Here is a 27,229-nt window from a genome sequence, read left to right on the forward strand (position 1 = left end):
TGTATCAGGAGTATATGACAATCGAGAAGGTGGCACGACAAGGCCACGCCTCCTGCCGTTCTCCTGATACATAGGTATATCGTGCAAAATTCAAGTGGGGATATCTCGAGAACCAGAAGCTCTTAACTCGCTGAAATTTCGCACAATGTATCAGGAGTATATGACAATCGAGGGAGTGGCACGACAAGGCCACGCCTCCAGCCGTTCTCCTGATACAAAGGTATTTCGTGAAAAATTCAAGTGGGAATATCTCGAGAACCAGAAGCTCTTACTCGCTGAAATTTCGCACATTGTATCAGGAGTATATGGCAATCGAGGAGGTGGCACGACAAGGCCACGCCTCCTGCCGTTCTCCTGATACATAGGTATTTCGTGAAAACTTCAAGTGGGAATATCACGAGAACCACAAGCTCTTACTCGCTAAAATTTCGCACAATGTATCAGGAGTATATGACAATCGAGGGAGTGGCACGACAAGGCCACGCCTCCAGCCGTTCTCCTGATACAAAGGTATTTCGTGAAAAATTCAAGTGGGAATATCTCGAGAACCAGAAGCTCTCACTCGCTGAAATTTCGCACATTGTATCAGGAGTATATGACAATTGAGGAGGTGGCACGACAAGGCTACGCCTCCGGCCGTTCTCCTGATACGTAGGTATTTCGTGAAAATTTCAAGTGGGAATATCACGAGAACCAGAAGCTCTTACTCGCTGAAATTTCGCACAATGTATCAGGAGTATATGACAATCGAGGGAGTGGCACGACAAGGCCACGCCTCCAGCCGTTCTCCTGATACAAAGGTATTTCGTGAAAAATTCAAGTGGAAATATCTCGAGAACCAGAAGCTCTTACTCGCTCAAATCTCGCACATTGTATCAGGAGTATTTGACAATCGAGGAGGTGGCACGACAAGGCCACGTCTCCAGCCGTTCTCCTGATACATAGGTATTTCGTGAAAAATTCAAGTGGGAATATCTCGAGAACCAGAAGCTCTTTCGTGCTGAAATTTCGCACATTGTATCAGGAGTATATGACAATCGAGGAGGTCGCACGACAAGGCCACGCCTCCTGCCGTTCTCCTGATACATAGGTATTTCGTGAAAAATTCAAGTGGGAATATCTCGAGAACCAGAAGCTCTAACTCGCTGAAATTTCGCACATTATATCAGGAGTATATGACAATCGAGGAGGTGGCACGACAAGGCCACGTCTCCTGCCGTTCTCCTGATACATAGGTACTTCGTGAAAACTTCAAGTGGGAATATCTCGAGAACCAGAAGCTCTTATTCGCTGAAATTTCGCACATTGTATCAGGAGTATATGACAATCGAGGGAGTGGCACGACAAGGCCACGCCTAAAGCCGTTCTCCTGATACAAAGGTATGTCGTTAAAAATTCTAGTGGGAATATCTCGAGAACCAGAAGCTCTTACTCGCTGAAATTTCGCACATTGTATCAGGAGTATATGACAATCGAGGAGGTGGCACGAGAAGGCCACGTCTCCAGCCATTCTCCTGATACATATGTATTTCGTGAAAAATTCAAGGAGGAATATCTCGAGAACCAGAAGCTCTTACTCGCTGAAATCTCGCACATTGTATCAGGAGTATATGACATTCGACGAGGTAGCACCACAAAGCTACGTCTTTAGCCGTTGTCCTGATATGGAGGTGTTTCGTGAAAAATTCCAGCGGGAATATCTCGAAAACCAGAAGCTCTTACTAGCTGAAATTTCTCACATTGTATCAGGAGAGTACGGCAATCGAGGAGGTGGCACGACAAAGCCACGTCTTCAGGCGTTCTCCTGATACATAGGTATTTCGTGAAAAATTCAAGTGGGAATTTCTCGAGAACCAGAAGCTCTTTCTCGCTGAAATTTCGCATATTGTATCAGGAGTATATGACAATCGAGGAGGTGGCCCGACAAGGCCACGCCTCCTGCCGTTCTCCTGATACAGAGGTATTTCGTGAAAAATTCTAGCGGAAATATCTCGAAAACCTGAAGCTCTTTCTCGCTGAAATTTCGCACATTGTGTCAGGAGCATATGGCGATCGAGGAGGTGGCACGACATGGTTTTATGTCAGGCGTGTCTCCTAATACGGGGCTTTCTTGCATTAACTTCGGGCGGGCACGATAAGTATCTTATGGTTAAATGTTTTGTATTAGGAGAAGATTTTGCTCTTAGTTTTTCTAATGGTTTACTTATGAACTAATTATTCCTACAGTCCTGTTTAGATCGTGGAATAAAGTATGAGAAGAAATTTGCACGATCTAAACTGAACTGTAGGTTGCGTAGTTCTTAGCTTGATATCGTTTTAGAAACATTAAAGTTTTTAAAACGCTATCAATTACCAGGTCTCACCACGAGGAGGTGACTACGCACGAGACCCGCCCCTGGTCCTAATCCCAACCACCCTCCATTACATACAAATAACTCGGTATTCTTAAGGAATGCAGAGATTTTATTCTACTTTGCCCGGGATTTCGTACAAAGGAGACAAATGTTTCATAGTTCAATCTCAAGCTTAAGTCTAAATCTTAACTCTAAAGCGCATGTATGAGATTGAACTATGGAAATCTATCTCCCGAACAACGATCGCGTTAACAATCATAAAATATATACACTCATACAATCATACATTATATAAGTCACATACATCATACATACATCATACATTACACACGTTATATACGATCATACGTTACATACATTGCGTACAATCATACATTACATACGAATGCAAGTCGTACAATATGTCGCAATCACTCTCAGCCTTTCATAACCATTCACTTGTCCAACATGAAAATTACACAATAATTGTACAATAATTCGTAGCCCTAACAGCGCATTCTGTATCAAAAACACGTTTATCGAACTTTGAACGAAATAAGGAATACGAAACTATCGACACGTTTCAATACCGTGCTTTGCAAGGGATATAACGCGAAATGAAGCCAATGCACTAGAGTAGAGTTTCCAGCTTTCGTTGTCGGTGTTAAGCGGGATTTGAATAGAACTATTTTTTAAAATCAGCCGGAATACCGTAGCATTCCAGCGTAGCTTTTGTTTATACTTTAATACAATGATACAAAAATTTTAAAGACTTACGTTTAGTTGATGTAATGTAACTGAACTTGAGGAGTTTGGGGATGGCCCTTTTATACTTGTTTTATCGGAGTTTTGGGCAAGGGTGGGATATTGTTATCGTTATTTTGTTAGTGAATGAGTCGTCGTTACAGCCAGTACGTGATTCATAGTTACATAATACATGGTTACAGTCGGTGTGCCAAATCGAGGTCCGAGCACTTAGAGGCAAGTAGTCTAGTTCAACCCTCAACGACACAGTGTGTCGTTCCGTAGAACCACTAGAGTCGGATTACAAAGGACTAGACTACATGAACCTCACCTCGTTCGATTCGACGAAGACGAGGCTGCAGTTCCCCGATTTGACACACTAACGACGATTGTTGGTAGCTCTACTCTAGTGCAATGACTGTAACGATAGTAACAAAGAACGAAAGAAGAGAGGAGGGGAGGGATTCCTAATTTCGTCTCAAGTTAAATAAACGTGTCTTTGTACAGAATGCGCTCACAGTGAATTTACAAATATTAACTATCTTATAATTAACTAAAACTAAACGCACGCAACTTAAAACTAAACGCACGCCACGCATCCCACGATGTCCTTGCGGAATCTCTCGTCGTCCATCGGTGGCCCGCTGAGGGCTTAATAATATACTTATCAACTAATTGTCCCACAATCATTCAATCATACAATACATACAATCATACGATACATACAATATATACAATCATACAGTCACACAGTCATACAATCATACAATCATACGATACAATCATAACAATACATAATTAAAACTAAACGCACGCAACTTAAAATTAAGACGCACGCATCCCACGATGTCTCTGCGAAATCCCTCGTCGTCCATCGGTGGCCCGCTGGGGGCCCAATAGTTTACTTATTAACTAATTGTACCTACAGTTCAGTTTAGATCGTGAAATAAAGAAAGAAAGGAATTTTCACGATCTAAACTGAACTGTAGGTTGCGTAGTTCTTAGCTTGATATCGTTTTACAAACATTACAGTTTTACAGTTTTACTTTAATGTTTGTAAAACGATATCAATTACCAAGACCCACCACGTGGAGGTGACTACGCACGGGTCTCATTGTAATACATTGTAAATTAGTACTGTTTTATATATTTATGACACGAGTTTCAACTTGTATTGAATTTAAGTAATTTGTTTGGAAGAGGAAAAGATGTGCGTAATTCTCTACTCTATTGACTAAGATATTGAATAAATATTCTTGTTTGACAAATTAATAAATTATTATTTATTTAATAATTAATTAAATTATTTTCTCTAAATTATTTTCCTAATTATAGATTCAAAGAGAATTCCTGGAAGTATCTAATAATATTTAAATAGCAATAGTATTATTAGACTAATATATCTATGTACATGCAGAAATATAACTTTATATTATGGTAATGATTAAAGCGTGGTTACTATCAAAGTATATCTTGTACGACTACGATACAATTCATGGCAACTGATCTCAAGGTCAAATAATCATGATGATGATGAAAATAATTATATGATAATAAATGTAATTAAAATAATTCGTTAATTAGGCGAAACAATTAATTACAATTTCTTAGATATGTATTAGTGGCTCGATTTTACAAATGATTAATTAAAATTTTTAAATAGTACTTAGAAATGTTGTAGAAGAGAATTTATTGTTTAATTGTTACAAATAAATTATTACAAATATTAGATTAGATTAATGTTTAAATAATTATAAAGAAAAGTTTATTATTTAATTGTTGCAAGTAAATTATCAGAAATATCAGATAACGTTTAAACAATTAGAATATTCAGAAATATTATTTAAAAATTTGCTTCTAAAATTTGCGTCGATGCGTACGCGACGAAACGTCAATTTATACTGAGCTCTTATTTCCGTATCGACCGAAATATACCTGCGTTAATCAATCGACGGAAAACAGTTTATTAAAATTTCGTAGAAACGTATTAACTGGATCGCTACAAATGATAAATTGAATATTTTAAATAGTTGTTGGAAATGTTATAAAAGAGAATTTATTTTTTAATTATTACAAATAAATTATTAGAAATATTAGATAATGTTTAAACAATTATAAAAGAAAGTTTATCGTTTAATTGTTGCAAGTAAATTATTAGAAATATCAGATAACGTTTAAACAATTAGAATATTCAGAAATATTATTTGAAAATTTGTTTCTAAAATTTGCGTCAATGCGTACGCGACGAAACGTCGATTTATACTGAGCTCTTATTTCCGTATCGACCGAAATATACCTGCGTTAATCGATCGACGGAAAACAGTTTATTAAAATTTCGTAGAAACGTATTAGCGACTGGATCGCTACAAATGATAAATTGAATATTTTAAATAGTTGTTGGAAATGTTATAAAAGAGAATTTATTTTTTAATTATTACAAATAAATTATTAGAAATATTAGATAATGTTTAAACAATTATAAAAGAGAGTTTATCGTTTAATTGTTACAAGTAAATTATTAGAAATATCAGATAACGTTTAAACAAATAGAATATTCAGAAATATTATTTAAAAATTTACTTCGAAAGTTCAATCGATGTGCACACGATGAAGGTCCAACTTTTAATGACTTTTTTCCTGTTCAACCTTCAGGTAAAATCAGTGATGCGCAGCGGGTGATATTCCTTGTCAATACTTCCGAAAACACTTTTTCTATTCAGTAATCAATAATTTTACAGTTTTATTGCTTCATAGCCTCCATTTATTTAAGGCAACAATAAATACTTTAATTTTTATATTTTTTACAAAGTGAAACTACGTTTACACGACTAGTTTTTAACTTATAATAACTAGGAACATTATAAAAATGTAGAACATAGTATTCTACATAAAAAAACATTAAAAAAAAATAAAAGAGAAAAAAAAGGAAATAGAGAGATAATACAAGAATATTCGGCCCTCCGATGATTCAAAACCCTGAAACATCCGGCGTTATGAAACCACTATAACACCAGCTTCGTTGCTTACTACAGCTTTAAGAAAAGAAGTATATGTGACCGTGATAGAGGATTAAAACATTAAATATCTCTGTAAATAATTGACGCAATTGCTGGGAATAGTTAAATTATATTTGCTTTAGAATCGACAGACCAAATTTCATTAAAATCGACGACCCAACTGCTGTCCTCTCCTTGTTACTACGATCAGATGCGTTCTGCAAGTTAAGCGTGCATGGTGCGCAATACCTCTAGAATGGGTGACCGTCCATGCTCATCTTAGAAGTTCCTAACAAACCAAGCGTCTGGAGTATATGTCGCCGCCATCAGCCCCACTCATGATTCTAGCGGCGACTCTATCTTCTTATATTATTTTAAACCCTACCTTAACGTTGTCTACTTTGACCATCATCTTGCATCTTTCCTAAAAACATACATCTAAATTTAGCCACAGTATATAAGGATTGCACTAATGTATGACAAGGATAGAAATTTGCTTTACGTGTTAAACGAGGAGAGACAGCAATAGTATATAATATATTGATAATATATTTTAGTTCTGTCGTTTCATCGCTACGTGGCGTTGGCATTCATTGTCCATAAATTGACGAATCGTTCATTTGTAAAAAAAGAACAATTTTAGAGAATAATTTTGTGAACTTTTATTGTTGTATCTTCTTATTTAAAGCTTAAATTCGCTTTGCGCCCTATTTGCTTCAAAATTCATAAATAAAAATCCATTTGTTACTAACCACAGTGTCACTTATTCATTCATTTATCAGGGAAAGAGATAAACTAAAATTTCCACAGTTCTGTTATTTATTTAAAATGAAATTATATTACCATTGTTCTAAATACATTCGCATTCGTATTCGATTACGATAATAATATCTAAATGTAATCAATTAAAGAAATTAGTATAACATAGCTATAATTTATAGAAATATGATATTTTATAAATATAATATTTGAGGAATTATAGGGTTTATCATTCATAGCTTCCTTAAGATTTGAAACTATCAATTTAACTGTAATTTATTGAAAAGGTGATATAATACCCATTATTTCCATTACTGCTAAATCAAAAGACCTGAAACAATATATACACTGATTTTGTTACATTAAAACTGCTTAAATGCATTAAATAAATGTCATATACATTAACTAAATAGATTAAACTTGCCTGGAATTTAACTGATCACCTGGAATGTAAAATGGATTGCAAACAGCATTAGAATAAGCTGCATGTAATTTCTTAAATATCTGTAATGAAAAGACATATATTTTTGTCACATTAAATACAAATTTAATTATCGAATGATCTATAAAAAAATTTACCATTTTCACATCATTATCTCTCAGAGATACGTTTGATGAATGTAGCACAATAATAAACTTGATTTTTGTATTTGTGGCATAACCATATCTGAAATTTAAAAACTGGAATCATAACTATATTCGCGAATATAAGATATGTAATATATGTACATACATTTTGTATTCTTCAGTAGCATATAATAAGTTTAAATACAAATCTCGTATATCAGTAGCAGCTTTATTTCCAACATTTAACTTTTCTTCTATTATGTCAATTGATGTATGAACCTTGCAATGAAATTGCAAAGCTGATGATTCGTCTACACACCTAATGTATTTTGGAGAATTCTATAAATAAAATTAAAACATGTCATTATTAATGTTTAGAATATATTCTTTTATTTGTATCATTCATTAGTTGGATTTTGGAAATCATCATCATAACCTCAAAAGATTTAAAAATGTATGCTTACATCTTTTCCAATTACAGCTACACAAACTGCCATATTTATAAATCCTGTAAACTTATAACATTATAATCCATAACAAAATATCTTTAGTAACTGTAGTTAAAAACTGCAATTTTTGACAAGATTGCAGCACATGTAAATAATTTTTAGATCTAGTAACGTACAGGTTATACTGTCATTTTTGACAACTAGTAATATGTTAAAATAATTTTAGTACATAATGTAAATTTAAAAAATACGTGTTTATTAATAATCATACATGATATATTATAAAATATTGCATTATTTTACAGCAACAAATTTATAAATTTAATAAAATATTAATTATATCTATATGATTAAAGTCATTAAGAATTATTTAATTTATACGATAATAAAAATCAAAAAATTTAATTCAAAAATCAATTTTTAAGGAAAAATGGAGTTTTTATTTGTATCTTGTGTCTACATACATGTAAAAATACAATATGATGCAACAGAATATCACGATTTTTCATAATACCTTTTCTTTAAAGTTCTGTACTTGCGTAGCATATATAAAGCCTCTAATTCTTTGATAACAAAGTTACCGTGGGCTAACATTTTATCAATTTTTTCAGAATCACGTTCTCCTTTATTTTTTTCAAAAACTCTTCTTAAATTTTTTTTGAAAAAATCATAACCTTTTGGATAATCGCGACCCATATATAAGAGCTGAAAATTAAGAAATTATTGTTATTTGTATCGATAACAATAAGATTGTTTAAAATATATTCTTTCATGAATAATTTTTGTTACATGTTAATATTTTCTATAATTACCGTTTTATTTTTAAATAATATGTTTAATTTCTCAATACATTGTAATAAAATCGTTATATTTCATACCGTTTTGTATAATTGGATGACTTTAGAACGTTGAGACATTGATTGAAATAATAATTATAAGTATTAATCAATCAATGAACATTTCCTTGGTTATGTACATATGTATAAACAGTGTTAATTTTTAGTATATAGAAGTTACATGAACATATTCAAAACAATTTATTGTCGAACTATTGTTAGTTTGATCGCTTTAATTAAACGACGTATGTAGAAAAGTTAAGAAAACACTTTTGCTTATCTTATATTTTCAATCTTGCAAGATACAATATATGTTATTAACCAATCACGTTAAAGCCTTGTTGTTGCCTTATGTTGCTTTATTGCAACAAATAAAAAATAACAATTGTGTTATAATTGTTAATTACTATCGTATTTTGATTATAGAGAAAAATATAGAATTATTTATATTTCCTTGGTATATTTGATTGACTACTGATTTTGATAAATGCAAAAGGAATCACTTACTAAAGTAAATTTTCCAACACATGATGCATATAATAATTAATAAATAATGAAAGTAATTTATTTTTCTTTACATTAAATTTCTATTAAGTACTATTCTGTCGGGAATAAATGTATTATGCTGGTTATATTGGTATGCATGTGTTTAATTTTTTTGAAATAAATATATATATATATATATACGTATACATATTATTTTTTCTTCATTTACCAGTAATATTTATGCTTTGAAGAATAAAAGTAGTAACAATTACCAATTACTAGTGTTTTAAAAGATTTTTTTGACAATATTAAATCTTAACATTAGTATCACAATTTACCATTTTCTAAATCATAAAAATAAAATATTTTGTTACAAACAATTGCAGTACAATTCTATTCTATTCTAATTAGTATTCTATACAGATACTAAATTGTATATTCTAAAAAAATATTAATAAAAATTGTTGAAGATATTGTTATACTTTCTGCTTTAGTTATTCAAGATTTATTACCTTTGTTTTCATGATATATTCTTAGTTTATTAGTATCGAAAATTTTACAGAATTGCTTTTTTATATTCAGTACAATTAACTCGTAAAAGAGATTAAAAAGAGCTTAGTTTTCTATTATACAATAACGTCTCTCTGAGACGTTCCTTACGGCAGTTTTCGAACCTGACTCATTCTGGAAGTAATTTAAGAAGGTAACAAATGCCAACGTTGTAATTTATGTGGCAACTATTTTTGTAAATCATCATTTCTCCAGAAAAAGCTTTTCCAAAGTATTTTATAGTATTATTTTGCTTCATAAGAAAATAAAATATTAAGATTAAATATTTAATTATGCGATTTACTGCATTTGATGAATTATAATTAATAAACATTGTTTATTAGTTTAGTTATTATTACTAACTTTAGTTGCAATATATATTTACATAATCAATCAAACAATAATCGCAATTTAAACGGCTTGAATAAATATATGTTCCTTTTTATATATAGAAATATTTTAATAATGATATTTTAAATATATAAATATTGATTCTATACCTCGAAGTTTTCATACATATGCATAAAAATATAAAATAATTGTTAAAAATTTATTGAAGTTGTAAAAATAACAGTAGAACTTGTGCACATTTTAATATACAATTTGCATTGTATGCATGGTTAGTACATCTCAAATCTGAGGATACACAATAGCAATATGTATATCGTTAAATGATCTGTAAAATGAAATTCTCTCCTAATTATAAATAGTCAATAAAATAATCAATAAAGTAGTTTTTATTTAAGTAGTATTGTGATAATATAAACCATATATTTCTTGAACGATTGATAAGTGTATTTTCCACAAAAAACGTGCATTTAGACAAATCAGAAAACATCACACTGCCATTTCAGTAGTGGTAGCATTCCTATCAGTTCGAGTTCGCCTATATAAGTTCAATGGTCAGTGGTTACTGGTCATTTAACGTTTGTATCTATATCAAACATTTATGTGAGACGAATGTGGTACATATTACAAAAAGGGATTTACAAAAAATTTTATTGCTAAGGGCATTTGTTATTGTTAAACGTTTTAGTTGATCTGCAACATCCAAAAATCTACTCTGGAAATCATTTTTAGTAAGTAGAATGTAACTAATTAGATTTCCTTAAATCTATTTTTACAATATTCTTGAGTTTCTCTTTTTGTTTGGGTATTTAGTTTTTAATCAAAAATTAATTGAATATATTGATTTAATAATTTTATGAATATTTAAAATTAAATATCTTTTCATTAATAAACCCATTTACATTTTAAATATTTAGAAAAATACAGTTCTTTAATATTATAATCTATTTATTTATATAAATTGACCATCATTGTAATTATTAAATTTGGAAGTATTAAATTGTTCTAAATAATATTTTAAATTATATTAATTTTGAATCAAAAATTATGATAAGATTATTTTGTGATAAGCAATGATTGTATGATAAATAATTGTTTTTAGATAATATATCTTATCTCTTAAAATTAAATTATTATTCACAATAATATAGTAGATAATATATTTCATTTTAATCACAATGTTATAAAAATTAAAAAAATATCTAATCAATATCTTGATTGTTCATATTATAGGAGTACAAAAATGAATATTTTTGCAACCACTTTTACATTAATAGTGCTAGGTAAGATAATGATTATTATGTTTATTATGATTATTTATTTTTTTATTACAATAATATTCATAACTTTAATTTTTATTAGGTACTTCTTACATCGAGGCGTCTCCAACATTTAGCAATACTTACACAGTAAAGGGAACCTTATACATTCCATATGCTGAAATCAGAGAACCATTTTATGCATGGTATGATGGCAAAGATGGATCTAGTAGAATTGATTACTATGGAGGTAATTTAAATACGAATTAATATGAATCTAAGAATTAATATGAAAATTCTTTCTTAAGAAGAAAACAAATCAAATTTGATATAATTAGGAATGGTGAAGACTTTTCAATTAGCACATAAAGGATCATATGGAAAAAGCTTAAAAATTGCTCCAATAACTACAGAATCTGTTATTAATGAAGAAACATGCCTTGAAGTAAATGGTACTAAAGAATTTAAAATTCAACCTCAAACTATTATTCCAGATACGACTGGAATGGAGGTAAAATAATATTTCTTCACTTGTTTTCAACAATTTAAATTTATTTTAATTGCTATTATAAATATTATCTAGTGTATTGGAGAAGAAATGGTTAATGGTTTATTATGTGAGAAATGGAGACTGGAACAACAAGTTGATGAAAAATTGAACAAGTATACCCTTTGGATAAGATATAAGGTAATTATGATTATATAATCTTATCAGTTTATTAATTAAACATCAAATATCTGATTGTTTCAAAATTAATTATAGAAATCTCCACATGTACCTAATTATAAAGAACCAATTCCTGTTAGATATGAAATGAGAGGATTTAACAGCCTTTTGGGCTCTCACTATGATCATTATTACTTAGATTATGATTGGTATTCTTCTGAAACACCTAGCTCAGAAGTGTTTGAAATCGCAACAAGTAATTAGAATTCTTTTCATTTATTATAAATTTTATTTGAATATATTTTAATTATAAATTGTGTATCACAAATAGACATGACATGCATTAGTTTCCCTGGACCTGGAGACAAACATATATACACATTTAATCCTATGCGTGAATTTATTCACAATTATGATACTCATGTAAATGAAGCATTTGAAGATTTCAAAAAGACTCATAGCAAGGAATATACAGACCATGTAGATCAATTAATACGTAAAGAAATATTTAGACAAAATGTAAGGTGTGTCTCATATTTGTACATTGTATATAATTAATATGAATGTTCATAATCACTAATTAATATGAACGTTTTTGTAGATTTATTCATTCGACTAACCGAGCTGTTAAAAGCTATCAGTTAGGCGTTAACCATTTGGCAGATCGTACTGAGTTAGAATTGAAAGCTTTACGTGGCAAACAATATACTGCAGGTTACAATGGAGGACAATCTTTTCCATACAATGCTGAAGAAGAAGTAACCAAAGTTCCAGATAGTTTAGATTGGAGACTCTATGGTGCTGTTACTCCCGTTAAAGGCTTGTATTCTAGTTTTCTTCTAATTGTAATTATTTTTTCTTTTAATAAAAATTGTTCGATATTCCAAATTAACAAAAACTTTTTCAATTAGATCAGTCTGTTTGTGGATCTTGCTGGAGCTTTGGCACAACTGGTGCTGTTGAAGGCGCGTACTATATGAAGTATGGTAAATTAGTACGTTTGTCTCAACAGGTAAAAAAGTTGAAATATAATTAGATGAATACTATAAATAAAAGATAAATAAATAAAGGAATACTTTAATACGATATGTCATAATTATAGGCACTTATTGATTGTTCATGGGGCTTCGGAAACAATGGCTGTGATGGTGGTGAAGATTTTAGATCGTATCAGTGGATTATGAAGCATGGAGGTTTACCTACTGAAGACGATTATGGTGGTTACCTTGGTCAAGTAAGTAAATATTTTATAGACTATCCATGTGGGTATATATAAATTAATAATAAATTTTAATATTATATTAATAAATTAAAAATTAATTTTAAATTAATTGATTACTTTCAATTTTTTCTTTTTTTTGTTTAGGATGGTTATTGTCACATAGATAATACTACACTAACAGCCAAAATTACAGGCTTTGTAAATGTTACACCAGGCGATCCTAATGCTTTAAAAGTTGCTATTGCGAAACATGGTCCAATTTCAGTTGCAATTGACGCGTCTCATAAAACATTTTCATTTTATTCTCATGGTGTATATTATGATCCGGTTTGTGGTAAGTAAATACAAATTTTCTGAAAATTCTTTTTCTAAATATAATTATCTCGTTTGTAGGTAACACGGAAGAGAGTCTAGATCATGCAGTTTTAGCTGTAGGTTATGGCACATTAAATGGAAAAGATTATTGGTTGGTTAAAAATTCATGGTCAAATTACTGGGGTAATGATGGTTATATTCTTATGTCTCAGGAAAAAAATAATTGTGGTGTATTAACAGCTCCAACATACGTTACTATGTAAAAAAAGAATAAATAATACTATATTCATGTTTTTAATAGAAATATATAGGAAAAAAGGCTGTTGAAAATCGAAGATATACATATTTCTTTTTTAAGAAATGATACTCTTTAATCATAGATATATAATCTATGTAAAAAAAAATTGTTGAAATTGTATTTGATGGGTTAAATAAATAATACATAATTATAAAACTTATGAAAATTAGCACTGTGTAAACATAAACAAAATGACTTTTATTGAAAATTTTTAGTATTTAAAAGTGGTCTTATAATTTTTGTTTCCTTTGTTATTGTTACTAAAAATATTTGTATAACAAAAATGCCATAAGTTTTCGACTAAAATCTATACAATATAAAAACAAATTATATAGCAATTGCGATTTGCTGATTCACAAAGCAATATCATTTACTCAGTATAAAAAGCATAAATGAATATAAATTGCTACGCAATTAAACAATGTCACGTTCTTATTTTAACACAGAAAATAGGCATTGTTATACATGGATAACTCTATAACATTGATATTAAACTGTTGCTTATGTTGGAAAGCCTGGAATTATAATAACAATTACTTATAAAAATATATGTAATTTCAGTAGGCACAGTTTGCGTAATACAATTTTTTAAATCGTTATAAAATCATACAGATACTGAAAAAGTTATACATTTAACTGTGCGTTCAATATAACTAAAAAGAATGTTACATAAATCAAAATGAAAGTATTCGAAATATGTAGAGTTTTATATATTATTCCATATTTTCTATATTCATCAATCTGTTTTAACAGATTGACATATTATGTGTGATCGGTGTGATAACATAATATCGATTTGATACAAAAACAAGTTTGTCTAAAAAAATTAATTTTTTCAAGTATAAATAATACATAAAAAAATTTGTTGTAAATATATTTTTTAAAAAGTTAAGTATTCTTGATGAATTTCATTTTTCAATATAGTCTTTATCTTTCTTATGTCTTTCATATGTATAAATCTAATATATATATCATTTCATTTAACCAAAGTTCATATTGCATAACACTAAAAGATAGTTTTATTTAAAAATTTATTTATGTATTCAGCATTACGTTTTCAATCATTCTAAAACTTGTGCAATTTTGTGCTATTCGATCGATTAATTAAATTATATTTTTTGTTTTCACACGATTTTAAGAATAATTTCAAATTATCATATTACAAAGTGATATGAAATTTTCGGCACTATATTCGTAAATTTAACTGAAGGAAAATCAATTTGTACAAAAACAACTTTTTTAAAAATTGATTCACGCAAAATATTTTTAGATTTAATTATTTTCATATTCACAAACAAATGTGCTTTAATTAATTAATATATAATATGTTTCAAATCATATAAATGAACTTTATAATTATTCAACGGTATTAACTTTGGTTATCATTTGCTAATCATGTCTCTCTTTTGTGAATTATAAATATACAATCTAATCTCGTACACTTTGAAAATATTATTTACGTATTTCAAGTATTCTCATGAAATTATCTTTGTCATTGAAATTTCATACACATAATATGTTACTTCTGATTGCAGATCATTTGAGATAGATTGAAATTTGAAGAAAACTTCTAAACCACTCTATCATATGAACAGTTAAAAAATATAGATACCTAAATATTCTTATTAATATTCAATATGTACGAAGAAATAAATGTTAAGAATATTTCAGTGTGATATTTCAGTCAAATATTTTTATATAATGTAACTAACAAAACAATGACTATATCTTTCACAAACTACTATATTAAAAAGTATCTGTTTCATCATGCTTTATTACATTTACTGGGATCATGCTATAATTAAATAATTGGATTAAACCGTATCACAATATTTATATAAAATTCCCGTAAAGTTTCGAAATATACATCGATCAAGATATTAACTAATGAACGTGTAACATCATCCTGCTTGTGAATCTAATTTTTTCGACCATTTTAATTTTAGACTATTTTACATTTGTAGAGCAAGAGAAACGTAACACGTTTAAGTACTTACACGAGAGATATTTTTTAACAAATTAATTTTTAATATGTGGTCGAAATTATACAGGAATTAATTAGAGATATTCGTGTTATATATAACTCTTTAATTTTCTTTTTTGTCTCATTACTTTCTTTTACTTTCATTGTATATCACTTGTGGACCCTGCTCCGATCGGTCACATTTGACGATCGAGATAATCGTGTATGGCGATCCTAGAGGAACAGCAGATCTTCAAATTATATAATACGATCGATAAATAGTAGGAATGTTTAAAAGATTCACTCAATAAAAGCGTCTTTTTATGTACTCTCATCGTCGATATAGCAAAGAATATAGAAATATCTTGTATAAGTCCCCGTATAACTAAGATGTTTCTCGTTTAGGACACACTTTTTCCATATATTTCCCTCCCTACTCGCTTTATAAACGTATTATGTTTAAAGAAATCCCATTTCTAAGGCGTTGTATAACGATTGTGTGTCCGAGTGACTATTTATTCTCCAGAAAGGGAAATTATGGGCACGCGCTGCTGTTTCTTCATCGGAGTCATCGCCTATTACTACATATGTGCATCTTCGACCAAATCGCGCAACTACTCTTCCAAAACAGCTTTCTTTTCCTAAAAATTATGATTTTCGAACATTATACAGTAAAAATAAATTATTTTAAATTAGAGATATTTAAATTTCTTTGTTGAAATTTCTCGAAAACTCACCGATTTTCGAGGCCGAATAGATGTTTTCAATTGGAAATATTCCGCCGATCCCAAAAAGCAATACCTTTGACAAAGCTGGTACTAGTTGCGTAGAAGTAACCAAAATGTTAATACAATCACTTCTTTTATTTATGAGACTCAAACATTTTACAGCGGACGTTAACCAATTGTCAGTGAGTACTTCAATCTCAGAACGCAGTTGCAACCATTGTTCTTGTTTCGCAGCTCCCAATAAACCACCAACATTGTTTCGATAATTATTGTAGATCTCTTTAATTTTTCGGTATCGGAAGGCCAATTTTCGCATCCAATCGACACCACCTCTGACACCGGAAGCCAAGCATATACCGTTGTTCGCAGACGCGTATTGAAAACCGTCGTTAGAAAAATTATAAGAAGATAGATCCTGCCCATTATCGTCTGATGATACATCATCGATATGTACTTGGTCACAATCCTATAGGAGAATCAAAAATAGAGAATTTCAAAATTAACGATACGCAATAATTCTAACACATATACATTGAAATTTTTAATAAGAATCTTTTTTTTTTTCATTTTATTTAAAGAATTGCTGTCTGCTCACCTCGACATCGTTGAAAAAAAAATGAGTATCAGCTAAATTGAATATCATTTCCTCCATTCTGTACGCCACTTGGGCTAAAAGGGCTGGATCCTTACGATGCTTCGTTGCAAATTGTCCAGTTAACAACGAATGAAATACAACTATGGTTTCATCCAGGTCCCAGATGAATATCCGGTCAGGGCCGGCTTCTGTCGTGTCCGCAGAGCCTATACTATTTCCACTTCCGCTTTGGCGTCTTCCGCGTCTGCAAGGTTTCGCCGTCGCTCCTGAAACAGGTTCACTGAACGTTATTTTACATGCTTCCCCGACAAGGGAAGTTCGTTTAAAAATTTATTTATTTAAAAACAAAGATAAAAATATTTAAAAAATCAATATCTTTTGAGTTATAAATACGTTTGTAGAACAATCTTTTGTAGTAAAGTAGGTTGAGACGTAAAAAATAAAAAAAAAAAAAAAATAGAAGCTAATAATTTTTAACTAAAAATTATATTTCTCTTATATTTTTAGTTTAGTTCAGTTCCTTTTATGCCTAATTTCTTATGTCAATAGAAATCGAACATAAATCTGAAAATGGTTATGAGAAATATTATATTGCGCTACCGCCCACGTGATCAGCGAACAAGCAGCCATAAAAAAATATTCTTGTTGCCCAATTATGAATCTATATCAACTGAAGTTTAAGTATTTATAGAGGTTGATTCTAGAATATATATAGCACGTGTCATAATATAAATTTTACTGGATAATTTAAGAGTAATGAACAGTAACAGAGAGAATCTATTATTACTATTTTAATCATATGAAACTATGTACATGGTGCATGTATCACTTTTATACTTCTTAACAATTTATTCATTTATTTATAAATTATTTTCTGTTTGAAGATGTTCTTGACAACTGTTGAAGCATATTCAAGGAGAACATATCGACGCAAAAAATGGGGACATAAAAATCACACGTACGAATCGTGTTACCTTCGATGTTTGCGGTTTCTCGTGCGGTAAGATCGCTGGCATCGTGAGTTGTTGCGTCCAACGTGAGCGCAGACTTTGTCGAATCTTTTTACAAAAAGGGAAATCGTTACTGACAAATTATAATTGCAAATAAATCGTAACCGCGAAAATTTACGCGTAAGAACATAAAGTAAAACATCGCTCTTAACATAAATAAATAAAAACTATTACTCGTAAGTAATTAATAACAAAATTTTTAATATTTGTGGTACCTGGAAAAAAACAAATAAAACACAGAAACAAAAATTTATAGGTCAGTGATTTGTGACCAAAGAGATTTGATGATCTGTAATTTTACATGGAAACGGACAATCTCTTCTTCCGCGTCTTTCAAATTTTTAATTGAATAAAAATTATGACTTCTCCTCGAAGTGTTGATATAATAAAATTGATAGCGACACAGGATTAATAGTAGTAGTAGCTAATCTCTCTCCTCGGTAATATCATACTTTCTTAAATACCAAAGAAACGAAAACTTTTTCATTTTCAGAAATTTTCACGCAGAAGAGAATGATTTAAAAAAAAAAAAGAAAAAGAAAGGAAAAACAATCATCTCTGGATTTCCAAATTTGCGCTTACATCTCCGACATACGATACGATCAGAAGATAATTATTCTATATTTCTCAATGAGTCACTTTGCAACGATGTAACATGAACCACGGACATTCAACGATTCTTACTAGCAATATCTGATATTTAAAATTAATTCTGCCTGCATTGATGCAACTCGAATTTTGTTGGCCTCGGATGTCACTCGATCGGGAAGAGTTTGGTCGAAGGAAAATGAAAAGTCAATAGGAACGTTACCAGCAAAATTTAGATTTCCAATGTTAAACGAAGCGGGTGTCGCGTGGTAACCGTGCATGGGATAATATCCGGAATACTGTAATGGTACCCTGTCATTTCCGTACAAACTGCTACTGTAGGCGCTGTACTCTAGCTTCTGAAAAATTATAGAAGATGCAACGGTAACGAGAATGGTAAATATAATAAACTTGATTTGTTCTTAGTACCTGTGAAGACGGTGAGATATTTTGAGCCACGTTGGGAAAATTCGTTGTGCCGCTATTGTACGTAGCGTAAGATGAATATTGAGTCATGGAGCTGGGTGTCGTGTACGAGGTCAGGTAAGAACTTTGCAAGCCCGAGGTGTTTTTCCCCGCTGTGGTTGACCCATAGGGAGGTGAGTTGTATAAACTAATAGCACAAAGTTTCTATGTTAACGAATACCGATTCGTAGACAAAAAAGTACAAAGTGTCCGTATAATGAACGTTTATTAATATTCGGACACCACGACATTCGAGAGATTATGGATTGGTACAAAAATAAATTTGAACTTCATTTATCCTCCTTTTCTTCATCGTTTTAACGACACGTGCAAATTTCGTTGACAGATGTTATGTAAAATAGTATCTTTAAAGCGAAGTACGAGTAATTTGAGTTTCGTGAGAACTAAAAATCGCGATGGCAGAAAAAGTGTGTAGTTAGCAAAAAAAAAAAAAAAAAAAAAATAAATAAATTCCACATGAATCATATAAGGAAACTGGAGTAAGTTTCGTTGTTCTTGTGTGCTATTGTAATATACAATAAAGAATTGATTTTTTTTTTTAATAAAAGTAATAGAAATATAAAATGTTAATTTTTAAATAAAATATATTTAATAAACTTGTTTGTTGCACAAATCAGAGCACATTGCTCAATTCATTTCCTCAAAACAGCACAAATTTTCATCATTCAGATTATATCTTGAAATTATAATTAATTAAATAAAACGATGTATCCAAAAACGATGTATCCCGTTTTTATAAATTATATTATAATTATGTATAATTTGCCTTTTCGAAATTAATTCAATTTTTTTTTCTAGATATGAATACTATGATACAATTGACGCAATGGAATCGGAATAAGTTTGAGGACAATGATGAATGACGATGCGGTTCAAGTATGAGGGATACGTGCCTGTTATAATATTGATTGGCTCCGTACAACGAACTGTAGTCCGCCTTTTCCATAGAATCCGGATATTCTTGCTCCTTTTCTTCGGCATTCTCGTCGATGTATAATTCCCCGCTGGGCACGCTGTCATTTTCGGGACAATCTTGCACCTCGTTCTTGACTTCCGTTTCTGTCAATACCAGCAAAATAGTTCTCGTTCATACACATGTCTTTAATTATAATACCTTCGATATTATAATCATTGACAATGATATAATTCATAGAAACTAGAAGTTTTCAAATTCTTTATCATTGTTTGCAACTATTTTTGTAGCTTTGTGCAAATTATTTTTAAAATGGAATTTCAATTTTTATCAAAATAATTTTGAATGTTTTATAATAATAAAGTATAGTTTATAGTTTATAGCTTAGTAGATTAGCCTAGTAGAGCTTATAATATATAGTCTAATAAGCTTATAACTTAGATTAGTCTTATAGCTTGTAGCTTAGTAGATTAGTTTAGGTTATAGCTTAGTAGATTTGTCTAGAGTTCTTATAAAACTATGATTCATTATCGTACATAAAATTCTCAACTTGTCCATACGATAATGTAATTTTGTTTTGGAAACAAAATGTGTACTTACATGTGCATAATTAAAATGAAATGGTCACAAGTATACTCGTCAAATACTGTTAAAGGATTAAACAAATATAGGAATATTGTGACGAAAATGATACAATATACATTGCTTTAATGTATTTGTTTTTTTCTTTTCCTTGACTAAAATTTCTTGAGAAATTGGTGTAAAAATTTACTGATCTGTGAAACAATTCAGTTCGTAATCGCAATCATGTTCACAATTATTTCGTAACAAACAACCAATGAAAACTTCTTTTCTAACTGAAAGAAGACAGCGGATGTTGTCGGATATTGTAGCAAAGATATTTATTTCATTTCACTTCGGACAGCGATGAATAATTAATTTTCCAAATAATTAGCCACCAGATCCTCGATGAAAACTACCTGTTCATCTCGATGTGTTACAGAAAAAAAAAAAAAAAAAAAAAAAAAAATAAACCGAGCGGCGCGATATGGCGCAAACCACTACCCGGCGGGTTTCTCGTTTTAATTCAATCGACCGGCGGCACACGCAAAAGGGAAGCGGGAAATACAGACAGAAGCCTTTTTAAAACGTCGAATTTAAATCGTTTTATTGAAGGTCCAATTTCGGCTATCAAAATTTTCCAATTTTTGTTCCCGTCTTTAGATTTCATCGTCGCGAATTAGGTACGTATCATATCACGTTACGTCGATAAGGCGGGAAAAACGGTGAGAAAAATTTAAAAATAAGTTGAATGAACGAATAAATTAACAAAAGAAAAAAAAAAAGAGAAGTGACAATTTGATTTGTAAACGGATCTTTAAAAAGGGTAACCTTTTAAATGGACTTCGAAATGGAGGAGCTTTATTTACCATTGCTTGCGGCTCGAGGGTGCTGTACCGAGGCCTCTGTCGACGATGACACGTTGCCAGCATTGTCTAAAACGCCTGCTGGTTTCGTCGGATCATTGTCCTCGGTTAACATATCACTGTGCCTGAAACAAAAAGGGCAAATAACGTTAATAATGATTTCACATAATATTTAACTTTTAATTTTAGGAAATACTTCAACGTTGTTGAATAGTAAAGACAATTCTTGATTTAATATTGAAATGAAACTTGAATAACGTCGAACTGATCTGAGATCTTCGGCAATTAAATTTTAAATTATCACCTTTGGCTCGGCTTTTAAGATTTCACCCAAGTATCAAATTTGCAATGCACGCAGAGTACCTAAGATCGATTAACCATACAGTTAATTAATCACAGAATTTGATGTCGATGGAACAGAGTTTCGGTAGATGAAAACTATGAATTCTTTTTTTATGTATTTTCGGGATAAACCTGAAAACTTATACTTTATCCAAATTATTGTTTATTTATATATTTATATAATAAAACAATTTCTCTGTATAAAGTTCTTTCATAAATTCTCAACATTGATATTCAATAATTACACGTGTGTAACCATAACTGAGAAATGAAAACTAATTATCTTTCGTTGATTTTAAATAAATTCGTCCCTGAAGATATTCAACGTAACTTTTTTTTAATTTTGTCCATTGTCTGTCCATCGCGGAAGGAAGGAGGGACAAAAATTGACGAAAATCGGTACTGAACCGTTCATGTGGTTTCTCGATTTTATGGTGTTTCGGTTGAACGCGAAAGGGTTAGTGTACAAAGTGGACTTCGTTATTGTCTGCCAATTGCGTGTCGAAGAGGTGGAGTGACCCGATGGGTAGGCGTACAGGAACCTTCGAGAGCAGCCAATGAAACTTCCTTTCACGACGTTTTACATTATGTATTCTTTATGTTGCCAAGTCACTATATCTGTCCGTGCTCCGCCCTTATCCGCGTCTATATACTTCACGCTGCATTATACTGCGAAAAAGAGACTCTCTTGCATAAGGACGCTTTCACATCAACGACACCGTAACAATATATCGCGTCCGCGAGATTAAATTCCGATCTATTTATGGATAGATCCGATTTGACTCTCTTCTCTATCTCTCTCTCTCTGTTAAGCCTAGTCTACCTTAAACAATTTTATTGATTTTTTCACAACGTAATTTCAAAAATTTTAATTATTAAACATTAAACGTTTAAACATTTTTACTTCAATTAAAGTAAAATGTATAAATGAAAAATTAATGATACTAAGTTTTATATTAGATGCATTTTTCATTCAAACATTTACTGATACTGAACTTTTGATTCGTAAATGCAAGGAAGAGGATTATTTATCAATTGTTTATCGTTGGTAAAATTCAACAAATTAATAATACAATTATTTCAAGTACGGATTCTTACGGTACGCGCATATATCTTGTACTATAAAAAATATCATCCGCTGGTTCTGCAAATGTCAGAAACAAAAATAATTAGAATTTGTCTAAGAAAATTTGATATTTCTTTAAAATATTTCACAAAATACATTTACTAACAAAAATCAGAGCACGTGGCAAATTCTTGTACAAACATCATTGTCAAAGGAAAAAGGAGAATCGAATGAAATTGTAACTCTGTGAATAAATCGATTCTAATGTTTTTAAAGTTCCTAGGGCGATGATTAATTATCCGTTTTCTCCAATACGAAGGGGGGCAGTACTGTCCCTCGCGGGCAAATATTTTCTGTCGGATATTTGTAATTGAATAAATCATTGTCAGTGGAACGATCGTTTCGAGAAAAGTACAGAGACAATCGCATCGGCGACACATGATCCCCTATGTATATATACGTACATATATATATGTGCGAGTATGAAAGCAATTGTTCCCTCGTGACACGCATCGCGTTGGCTGGAAGTACGTCGCTCACTGGAACACGACGATGAATCAATTAGCGCGCGGCTATGTGTTTGAACAACAGCCAAAGACTCGCGTACATAATTTTTTTTCTCTTCAAGAACGTACACGACTCTCGAAATAGCATCGAAAGTTGGGGGGGAAAAAAAAACCACCGTTTAATTTGCTTGAAACAATGGACAGTGCGTGTAATATTAAACATCACCGCTTTGCTGTTTCCTTTTGTATCGAATGGTACCGAAAAAGCGCGGAAAAGAAAAAAACGCGCGCAAACTGTGCCTGGAATTTCTCGTTACGCCGTGCCCACGATGATCGAAAACTATTACTTTTAACTTTTGCGGATAACTGTGTAACCGTTCGTTTCTCAAAACCGAGAATTTGACTTTTGTCTCGATGGGTTTCGGTGGAAATTGTTTTAATTGATTTTGGTTTGGCCAGTTTTGTCTAAAGGAATTTATTTCCCATTGTATTTTAGAGAGATAACAGTTTTATGAAAAATTTTTCATATAGTTATATTAAAAATTTCTGTATATTTTGAAATTAAAGCATGAAATTGAATTCGTTGCTATTAATACAATAAAGGAAAATTAAAAAGAATAAAATACTTCATTCGCATAATAAGAAATAATTTAATGCACTTAAAAATTTAGCTTGAATTTCTTGAATACCTTTTAATACATTTCCCCATTTTTTGTATTTCTTCAATCACATGAATAAAAATAATGAATAACGTACAACAAATACAATGTAACAATGGTATATTTTAAGCTCGATTCATACGTCATCATTTTATATTTGATATTTCACTTCTGAACCGTATGAATAAGAACAATGAATGTAACATAAATATGATACAACCGCTGGATTCATCGCCGCCGGAATTATCTCTGGTTGCTTTTACATTCAATCTATAATCTATCAAAATACATTCACAACATCGACGAAAGAGCATTTATATTCTAAGATTAATTTCCGAAGAATTTTATTTCGTGCGGGACCGGTACGTTATTCGATATATTATTTATTTTTCCTCGAGAGGCACGAGGAGAAAAAAATAACTGTTAAAAAGGCGGTTTAGTTTATCTAAATAAAGTGTGCGTTGAAGTGTTTATCGCGGCTAAGTTGGTTACCTCGCTGCTGTCCGTCAGCCGTCAAAGAAACGCAGCGGAAGAAGGACAGAGAAAGAGGAATGTGCGGCTGGAGGTTTCTCGTGCGCGACACTCGTGTCCCACGGACCGTGGTCAGCTTACATTTGAAAAGAGGAAAGAAGAAAAATAAGGATGGGATGGTTACATTACGGGGCCAAGACAAAAGCTTCGCCTTCGTTCCGGAATGCTCTGGGCTTTCCTTCGTCGTCTCCCTTTTTTTTTTTCCTTTCGCCCCTCTAAGGCAGGCCATGAAAATCACGAACTCGTCCCAAGACGTTTCGTCCGTTCTAGCATTTAGTTTTTATCTTGAACGATCATTTCTAGTTGACTATTTCTGGTCGTTTTCGGCAAAAAGTATTTTTCTTACAGTGGCGGGATGAGGGAGGGAATTTCAGTCGGCTTTTCAGTACGAATTACTTAGCACTACGCAGCGGTTGACCAATTAAAATACATTACTGGTAACGAGCCGAATGAGATGCATAAGTTACGCATGCTCAATTGATAATGACATTTACACGTGTGAGTGTGACTGTAGCTGCATTTGTGCATATGTGTGCATTAGCTGAGGGGCACATCCGCGTAGCGTGCGTGACTCCTGCACATCTAATAATTTAAGGAACGTATATACGTATTGTATAATACAGACGGGCACACATCGCGCTTCCCACGTGGCACTCAATCACCAAATTCACTCGATCGTTATCCTTGTTTGTTTTGATCATTATCATCGGGGAAGGGAGATTTTAAGCAATGCTCAAGTAATTGTAGAAAAAAGTAATACTGATGGACGTAAAAATAATCTTACAGATTGTCCGTATACGTTAATTTCGATCTTATGTAATTCCTGACTTGCGATTTACAATTGTATTTTACTTATTCGTATTTGTAGATCAAGATACATGAAATTACTCGTGATTATTATGCAATTATCATACAAGTGTTCGGTTCACAAGTTAGTTATCATTTCAAGTGCAAAAGTTTGTTCGTCGTTGTTAAAAAAAAAAAAGAAAAAAAAAGTAATAAACCGGCAACAAGCTAGATAACAAACAAACGTTCGTTCAAACCTTGTATCCGGTGTTTAAGCTGGACCAAGAACGAGGGTGCTTCGCGGCGAATATTCGTGGATCAAGGAAGCTGTATTCGGTTCCCTCCTGATAGTAGCATCGTCATCCCTTCACTCGTGTCGTGTGTATGTGAATACGTATACGTAGCGCACTTGATGGGGTTTAAGCATACTACCTCTCACTTTTCTCGCACTTTCCACGACCACGAGAACATCATGACAACCGACGGATGCACTATCACCGAGTGTTTCCAACAACGGCGTAAGAGAAACACTTGGATCAACGAGGATCTCGTACGAAAGATCACTCTCTGAACTACAAACGTAACGGAATCGAGAGAGCTTGGCCGACGATCTCGCGAGAAAACATCTCTCGGACGACTTTGTACGTGTGTCGCGCGAAGGGTGAAACCATGTAATCCGGCACGAACGTGTACGTTGCGAGCCAATTCGCTCGAATCGAGCAGCGATGGTTAATCTTTTTTCGAGGTTACGTCGACGCCGTTACGATACGCGGTTCTTCTAATCGAGGTTCTTTAATGGATTCTTTGTATCGCAGATGCAGTCAACACGATTGTTTCTCTGCGAAGGATATCGGCTCGGTGTGCGATATGCTGCAGCCTGTGGAGTTCTGAGCATGCGAAATGTAGCTTGCCACCCCCGCCCGATGGTCACGTGGTTGGCCGGCTCGTTCCACGTCCTTCTCCCTCGTTTGTCTCTCCTCTCTCTTTTATCCTCCATCTTCATCCTGTCGTCGGTATTCCTATTCGTTGTCCCGTTTCGTTGGTCGGACGCGTACAGGTCGCTCGTTAATTAGAACGAGAGAGGCTAATGGCAGCTCGCTTGGTCACCCGATTGTCAGACGAAGAAAAGAAATGACAGAGAGAGGGGGGTCCGTACGCGAGAAGAGGACGGTATACTGCCAGGTTACCCCCTTGTTCAAATAATTGTCACCTCCTGTCACCGTTCGTTTTTATGAATCGCTCTCAACTGACAGGTCCGAGCCGCTTTTTCTTCTTTTTTTTTTTCTTTTTTTTTCCTCTCGTTTACGATACAAGGAAAAAAACCACCGTGGAATGGCAATTGAGGTGGTCTACGACACACGATCTTGATAACCGGCAAAGGAATGCACAGCACGGGGTTAACGAATTAACAGTATGTTCGTGGTGGTCGTCGCTAATACATGACGAGAGATTTTAATCCACGGAGAGGTCTCCACGTGCCAAAGATCGTTGCCATAGTGTCGACAATTAGTGGTGACCTCTGTAGAGATCGCGTTTGAGCGCATTGTTCGGCAGTGTTCGGCGTGCACGATTATTTCCGATTTCACGTGTTTTTACGGACGGGACAGGTTTTGAATGTACGTGCCGGGAAATGTGACGCGACAAGGATGGTCCACGTTGTTCTTTTTTGCATCTCATCCGCAGCATGGTACGCGCGCGTTTTCTCCTCCTTTGTTTTATAATCGGAGATAGAGAATTCTTGACGGGAGGTCCAGCGACCCTACGTCATACTCGCCATCTTCTTGGAACAAGAATGTCCCTG

At 32.3% G+C, this 27,229-nt stretch overlaps 4 protein-coding genes across 6 annotated transcripts; 1 reads left to right on the forward strand and 3 right to left on the reverse strand.

Moving 5' to 3' along the window:
* Positions 1–6,878: 6,878 nt before the first annotated feature.
* On the reverse strand, positions 6,879–8,393 carry LOC122531470 (trafficking protein particle complex subunit 2-like protein). The gene is made up of 6 exons (XM_043659412.1): positions 8,313–8,393; positions 7,864–7,914; positions 7,566–7,738; positions 7,412–7,499; positions 7,257–7,336; positions 6,879–7,163 (listed from the first exon to the last, which is right to left on the reverse strand). The coding sequence occupies exons 1-6, from the start codon at positions 8,355–8,357 to the stop codon at positions 7,109–7,111; spliced, it is 492 nt and encodes a 163-aa protein (XP_043515347.1). The 5' UTR covers positions 8,358–8,393; the 3' UTR covers positions 6,879–7,108.
* Positions 7,701–9,041, reverse strand: LOC122531471 (electron transfer flavoprotein regulatory factor 1). Of its 2 annotated transcripts, XM_043659414.1 has the most exons (4): positions 8,727–9,041; positions 8,363–8,553; positions 7,864–7,914; positions 7,701–7,738 (listed from the first exon to the last, which is right to left on the reverse strand). In XM_043659414.1, exons 1-3 carry the CDS (start codon positions 8,763–8,765, stop codon positions 7,899–7,901), a joined length of 246 nt encoding a protein of 81 aa, XP_043515349.1. In that variant the 5' UTR covers positions 8,766–9,041; the 3' UTR covers positions 7,701–7,738; positions 7,864–7,898. The 2 variants fall into 2 exon arrangements, with proteins under 2 accessions (XP_043515349.1, XP_043515348.1); XM_043659413.1 differs by lacking the exons at positions 7,701–7,738; positions 7,864–7,914 and having other exon boundaries at positions 8,344–8,553; positions 8,727–9,040.
* A 1,562-nt stretch (positions 9,042–10,603) lies between these two features.
* On the forward strand, positions 10,604–14,525 carry LOC122531464 (digestive cysteine proteinase 1). Its single transcript, XM_043659404.1, has 12 exons — positions 10,604–10,798; positions 11,301–11,350; positions 11,430–11,576; positions 11,665–11,837; positions 11,910–12,014; positions 12,090–12,249; positions 12,325–12,517; positions 12,595–12,812; positions 12,905–13,005; positions 13,096–13,227; positions 13,360–13,549; positions 13,609–14,525. The coding sequence occupies exons 2-12, from the start codon at positions 11,311–11,313 to the stop codon at positions 13,791–13,793; spliced, it is 1,644 nt and encodes a 547-aa protein (XP_043515339.1). The 5' UTR covers positions 10,604–10,798; positions 11,301–11,310; the 3' UTR covers positions 13,794–14,525.
* On the reverse strand, positions 14,006–26,296 carry LOC122531465 (eyes absent homolog 4). 2 transcript variants are annotated; one of them, XM_043659405.1, is made up of 9 exons: positions 25,686–26,296; positions 21,542–21,663; positions 20,092–20,257; positions 19,142–19,325; positions 18,936–19,071; positions 18,077–18,172; positions 17,115–17,380; positions 16,529–16,985; positions 14,006–16,432 (listed from the first exon to the last, which is right to left on the reverse strand). In XM_043659405.1, the coding sequence occupies exons 2-9, from the start codon at positions 21,651–21,653 to the stop codon at positions 16,251–16,253; spliced, it is 1,599 nt and encodes a 532-aa protein (XP_043515340.1). In that variant the 5' UTR covers positions 21,654–21,663; positions 25,686–26,296; the 3' UTR covers positions 14,006–16,250. The 2 variants fall into 2 exon arrangements, with proteins under 2 accessions (XP_043515340.1, XP_043515342.1); XM_043659407.1 differs by having other exon boundaries at positions 18,089–18,172; positions 25,686–26,295.
* Between the last annotated feature and the right edge of the window lie 933 nt (positions 26,297–27,229).

The sequence above is a fragment of the Frieseomelitta varia genome, unplaced genomic scaffold (genome assembly GCF_011392965.1).
Source record: "Frieseomelitta varia isolate USP_RPSP 00005682 unplaced genomic scaffold, Fvar_1.2 scaffold_40, whole genome shotgun sequence".
Taxonomy (NCBI): Eukaryota; Metazoa; Arthropoda; class Insecta; order Hymenoptera; family Apidae; genus Frieseomelitta; species Frieseomelitta varia.